Consider the following 6,197-nt stretch of genomic DNA (forward strand, 5'->3'; position numbering starts at 1 on the left):
AAAAAATAAAATGGAACTGTTTATTATGCACAAATTAAAAATCAGTAAAATGAGAATTCTGAAGAAATAACTTCATAAAAAGCTAATCCATAGATTTTATTATTTATTTTTTTTTTTTTTTTGTTTTACTTTTTTGCTTTTATACGAATGAGAAGAAATAGCTTTTCTTGAGGCATGGAAAAAAAGAAGAAAAAATTGCTTTCCTTACCAAGCCAAACATGCTGTGGTATGATCGTGCGTGCGTAACCGTACGTGGATCGACGGACAGACGAAATGTGAGGAACATGCGAAAAGAGCCAATCGTGCGAGGCAGGGGGAGCATGTAAAAAGGCTCACCGTTTGCGCTAACGATTATAACTACCCCTGTATGCTCGCGGCTGTTCCTGCGCCTACGCCCACGCCCATTTCACCTCTTGTTAAGAATTAATTTTTTCATTTCCGCCTCTTTTTTAACAAGGAATATTTCTGTATCATTTTGGTAAACCGTGCGCAGTACGTACGCATCATTCACGTATCGTATTCGTGACTTATAAAAACAAACACTTACGCGCATGAACGAATACGCGGTGAAGGTAAGCCGCATGGAACACACTAGCTATACGTCACATAGGTTCCCCCCTTCAGCACCCGCGTGAAAAGAAGGCCATAATATATATTATATATGTATATATACATACACGCGTATAGTATCATATCACCACCGCGTTACTGCGCTGCGACCCTATCGTCCATCCGCTATATATACGTATCTCAAATTATGAATTACGAATGAGGTGCCACGATTTGTTTTTTTGAAATTTTCAAATTATATATAAAATACGCGTACATATGGAGTAGCCAGTGTTTGCCAAAAAGTATATGCATGTAAAATGAACTTGTATGAAGGGGGACGAAAAAAAAAATATATATATTTTTATATTCGTCCTCGAGTTTATTCTATCTGCATTAGATTTTTCCTCCTGTGTATATACCCGGTGTGTCAACAGCTATATACCAGTAGGGGTGGGGATGTCAACTGTGAACGAATGCGTCACGTAAGGGAACAAGAAAAGAGATGTGACTGAAAGTTGAGACGCCTCCACCCAACCTGGAACATGTATTGGGTGTATGTGCGCATGATGCCTGTGTAGAATTTTTTTTTTCCTTTTCTTCCCTCTTTTTTCTTCCTTTTCTTTCCGCCACTTCCTCATTTGCTCGCATAAATGCGCCCGTTTCTTTACCCGCGCCCAATCGAAAATGAAAAGATATATCCTCATTAACAACACGTTTTGTAACACGAAAAAGGCTAAAGTGGCATGCCATTGTGACGGCGAATTAAACGCTAAAGGAGGATGCACAACTGTGCCAGTTTTTTTTGATCTTAATAAAATATCTTGCAAAAAGGTGGAAGATGACATAGAGCAAAAAAACAAATTAGATAGATTGTATTTCTTTCACATAGAAGAGAATGGAAAGAGAAGGAAGATAAATTTTTTGAATTTCTTCAACGAATTCGATGGGAGCGACACCCCCAATCGTCACTGCGTCGCGTCGCCGGATGACGCGACCCTCTGCCCTGCACTTCCCATGAGCTACTCCTCCAGGGAAGAAACTGGCACCATCAGAATGAGCCGGCACACACATGTGGATTATAGAAATAGCCCAAGTAAAGAGGAATCCATTTTACTAAAAAGGGAATCCCCCCATTTCCACACCGTAGAAGATGAAGAAAGTTGTAGAAACAAGAAATACAATCACATAAAAAATAAGTATTATGTAAAGATAAACAGTTTGTTGAAACAGGTACATATGAACCAAATTGCAAGAAGGAACAGCAGCGCCAGTGAGGGTATGCATGCCTGCGAGGATGCCCTTGCAAAAAGTAGTGTGTGAGAGTATAATGCAACACGAAATAGTCGCGTTAACCTATACATGTGTGAATGTCAATGTGCCGTGCGGAATGAAGCTGATGGTTCACGTGCTTATTGTATGCGAACATATGTTGTAAGCAGTTGGAGCTGAGTTAACCAGAGGAATGATTGTATCCGGAGAAAGGGCAAAGTGAAGGACCACCCTCAATGAATGCAGATGTGAGGTGTCAGCTGAAATGAAAGGACTGGTTCTTCACCATAAAATAGGTGTATAATTTACGACACATATAAGAATTAGCAATGGGAAAAGGTGAAGCTTCTTTTTCTTTTTTTTTTTCTTTTTTTTTTTCTTTTTTTTTTTACATATTTTATTTTTGCGTCGCCCCATTCATTTTCTTCGCCGTTCTGTGTGGCTATTCCCCCACCTTTTTCCTTCACGACCGTCTAAATTTCTTAGCCTTTTTATTTTTTTTTTTTTGTTGTCTGTCTTTTTCCTGTGGCTCCGCGTGCCTCGATTCAAATTTGAAAAATCAAATTGAAATTTCCCTATAGATTTCCCCCTTTTTTCGTCCATTCGTTTATTTCACCCCTTGACGTGGAATTCCATTTAACAAAATAGACATAAAAGGCAAAAAAAAAAAAAAAAAAAAGGAAAAACAAAAAGAATAGAAAACAAACGTTGAATTATTTCCCATTTTTCTAAAAACTTTAAACACTTCGAATTAAAAACTTATATGCAACTGTTTTTTATGTGTGCAAAATTATGTGACACGAAAAAAAATTATGCATTGAATTTACCCCGTGGGGTTGGTGGTGAGGTGAAAGGAAGTCTGGGGGCAAGTAGTATGCGCACGTGTGCGCACGCGAGTACGCATAGGGTGATGGGTTGATGGAGGTACATGGACGGACGAGTGCCTCCAATGGGGGGGCACCCAGGGCCCTGAATCATGAAGAAGTCCTCGTGGGGTGAAGCAGTTGTGAACATCCAATTCGATTCAGCTTTGTGGTTAGAGAGTATGCATAATTAACAGGAGAGTTTTTTGTGAAAAACTCACCCCTTTACAAATGTCAAAAGTGTGGGCAGTGGAAACAGAAAGGGGCTTATCCATTGACGCTTCCCATAGGAAGGATGACAGATAAATAGAAAAAGGAAACGAAATTTAAAGGAGCATTCTTACTTGGGAAGATTACCCCAACCTCATGACATCCATTTCATCCATATCCCGTGCGTTCTTTTTTCTTTTCGCCTCCCCATCGTCCTCTTTGTTATACTTTTTCATTAGCTGCTTCAATTTGGAGTTTTCCATCGCAGCATTTTCAGTGACCTTCTCATTCTTCCTCGAATGACTCACGGTTCTGTCTATTCTTTTGGGAGATCTCGAAATGGATTTTTTTCTCGTTTGAATATTCTCCACCCTTGTGGTTAGAGAGGATTTATATGACGTGGGTCTGCGAGCATAATCCTTTCCAGTAGCGAGTGCCTTTTGGCTTTCTATTTTTCTATATTTGTTAATTAATTCGTTTTCATTAATTTCGTACTTGTCCCTTCTATGTTCTTTACCGTCTTCTCCGGAATTGTACGACTTGGACAATCTCGATGCTGAGTTGTCCCTTCTCCTGTGCGATTCTTCGTAGGATTTTCTTCCGCGTTTCGTGAGTGACCTATCACGGTGGTCTCTATGCGATTTGTCGTGTGAGGAGTGTTTTTTTTCGTTCCGTTCTTCACTTGTTCGTCCCCTTCTGTGTCTCTCATGGTCGCGACTCCTATCCTGGTCTCGACTTCGATCCCGGTCTCGGCTTCTATCCCGGTCTCGACTTCTATCCCGGTCTCGACTTCTATCCCGGTCTCGACTTCTATCCCGATCGCGACTCCTATTCTTATGTCTACTTCTATGCCGACTTCTGCTCCTGTCCCTGTCTCTAGCCCTGATCCTGTCTCTGTCTCTGCCCCTGCTCCTACTTCTGCTAGACCTCCTGTGCGTTTTTTCATTTCTGCTTCTAATTTGGCTCTTTTCGGTGGCATCCTCCCTTTCTGTGTCCCCTTCCCTGTCGGGGTCCTTCGAGCCCAGCGTCACGTATCCGATATTAACGAGCTTTTCGTTCCCATCGATTTCTCTCATTCTGACGAAAATCTTTTCCTTGCCGTGATTCACGATGCCTCCTATTTCGCCCTTCTCCCACTCGCCGCTGGGGTGGGCATCAAGGGAAGGGAAGGGAAGAAGTAAATAAACGGACAAAAAAATGCAAAATGGTAAAAGAAGACAAAGGAATGCACAGACATAAAAGAAGATAACAAAATGCACAAACGTAAAATCCTACTGGTCGTAAGGACCAGTTGTGATTACGCTTCCGAGCAGTCAAGCTGCTCCTCCCCGTGGGGACACCTCTCTGCAAGAATATATATAGGCACATGAGAGACATCTCATCTGGAGTGGCCCCCTCTGTCCGTGGTCTCACACATGCGCGTCTCGCTTACTTGACATAGGCCATAACGGGTTCTCCCTTCACAAATTTGGAAATATTCTCCTTGTTCCTTTTGAGCCTCTTCCTATGGTCACTCATCAACATCAGTCGTGCACCATAGGTGTTTTTTATTTTTATGGGCATCCTCGGCAGGACTGCGAGGGGAGAGAAGAGAAAAGTTAAGTGTAGTGGTATGTTCACATGGGTCCAGTGCACAAGAGTAGCGTACACGCTTAACATAAACGCGAAACACACGAACAGCACATGAACAAACGAGTGTTCCTCGCTTTGCAGAAGATACAACCCAAATGGGATGCAAGACTCAACTAATTCGATGCATTAAACGAACCTGTGTTGAAATACTTATCGTCCGCCAAGAGGGATTGAATGTACTCGCCTATCGTCTGCTTCTTTCGTTTGTCAGCTGATGTGACAAACTGATCTTCATCCAGGAGGTAGGGTTCGAACCACATCCACAGCTAGATAGCGAAGGTAGAGGAAAAAAAAAAAAAATGATGTTGAGGTTGACGGAATGGGGCATGCATATAGGGCACAGACGAATCGATGCGGATAAGTAAGCAGCGTGCCAACTTTCCCCAGAAGAAATATATTATCTGTTGGGGGTTATTTCTTTGATTTCTAACATTGGCAGGTGAATGGACGTATCTCAAATACAGAAACCCGCAGGCTCGTATGTAGCAGGAGTCGCGACTTTCGATTAACATCTTCATCTGTTTGGAGTAGAGAAAAATCAGAAATGATGCAACGACGGTGTGATGTGAAGAAATATTATATGTTAAAACGATTAGGTAACGTCGGTACCATCCCTCGTATGCAGTGAAATCATTATGGAAGCCCCCTCACACACACCGAACAAGTGGTGACCTTTCCACTAGCATTGGCACAACGCTTTATGCCACGACCCTCCCTCCCATAACCCATCAACCCATAACCCATCATCCCATAACGCTTCATGCCTCACCTGCTTCTCCGACAAATGCATGGTGAACAACTTGTAGAGGCAGCAAAAAAGAGTCGAGGGCGCCCTTGTACTTCCAATGCAGTAGGGTTCCACATGGTCGGCATATAAATGAATTTCGTCTAGCACCTCCTTAATGGTTTTAAATGAAATTAGCGATCTGAAATATTCAGACGATAAAATGTTATTTCTGAGTAACGTATTCACATTGTACGTTGTAGTGTTTGTCATTTCGAGGATGTTTTTTTTTTCCTCATTGTTGTAATTAGCTAGAGATGAATGGAAGGAGCTACTGGAGGTACTGTTTGCACCCATTCTATATTTCATACCCCCCCTGAAGGTATGGTCTAGATTGCTATATCTGTAGCTATTGGAGTATTCTTCCATTCGGCTTGGGAACCTACTCATGATGTTACTGTATGGGTTCATCATAGCAGCCATTGGGTACATTCCGCTGTTCATTTGATAGAAGGCCGGGTTCATGTATCCGTAATTCAGGGCATAGTTTCCTGCGTCGTTGTGAAGAAAGGGGGCGGCGGTGCAATGCTGCGTGATGCAGTAATTCGAGACGTTAACATAGGAACAACGACGGTAATCAAAGTTGTGGTGGCTTCCCATGCAAGCCTTACCGTTGAAGGGGATGACTCCCGGCATAGTGTTATAGCCCCTCTTGTCTCCCATAGCCCCATCGGGGTTACTGTTGTTGTAATAGTAGTCGTACATCTGTTTGTTTATGTCATTTTGGTCCTGCTGGTTTGTTTGGTTGGGCTGAATTAGCTGGTTTGTTTGGTTGGGCTGAATTAGCTGGTTTGTTTGGTTAGGCTGAATTAGCTGGTCTGTTTGGTTAGGCTGAATTAGCTGGTCTGTTTGGTTAGGCTGAATTAGCTGGTCTGTTTGGTTAGGCT

The 6,197-nt window shown here is 42.3% G+C and overlaps 2 protein-coding genes across 2 annotated transcripts in view; one reads left to right on the forward strand and one right to left on the reverse strand.

Annotated features, from left to right (window-relative positions):
• Nucleotides 1–1,236: 1,236 nt before the first annotated feature.
• C922_03793 (hypothetical protein) lies at nucleotides 1,237–1,872 on the forward strand (the record flags this gene model as incomplete). Its single annotated transcript, XM_008819382.1, has 1 exon — nucleotides 1,237–1,872. One exon carries the CDS (start codon nucleotides 1,237–1,239, stop codon nucleotides 1,870–1,872), a length of 636 nt encoding a protein of 211 aa, XP_008817604.1.
• A 1,165-nt stretch (nucleotides 1,873–3,037) lies between these two features.
• C922_03794 (hypothetical protein) overlaps nucleotides 3,038–6,197 on the reverse strand; it is a gene marked incomplete at both ends in the record, with an annotated part of 5,966 nt that continues 2,806 nt past the window's right edge. The window contains 5 exons of the mRNA XM_008819383.1: nucleotides 3,038–4,037; nucleotides 4,327–4,468; nucleotides 4,663–4,792; nucleotides 4,958–5,044; nucleotides 5,296–6,182. Coding sequence (XP_008817605.1) covers nucleotides 3,038–4,037; nucleotides 4,327–4,468; nucleotides 4,663–4,792; nucleotides 4,958–5,044; nucleotides 5,296–6,182 — 2,246 coding nt within the window. The remainder of the gene's footprint in view (nucleotides 4,038–4,326; nucleotides 4,469–4,662; nucleotides 4,793–4,957; nucleotides 5,045–5,295; nucleotides 6,183–6,197) is intronic.

Source organism: Plasmodium inui (assembly GCF_000524495.1).
Source record: "Plasmodium inui San Antonio 1 unplaced genomic scaffold supercont1.17, whole genome shotgun sequence".
NCBI lineage: Eukaryota > Apicomplexa > Aconoidasida > Haemosporida > Plasmodiidae > Plasmodium > Plasmodium inui.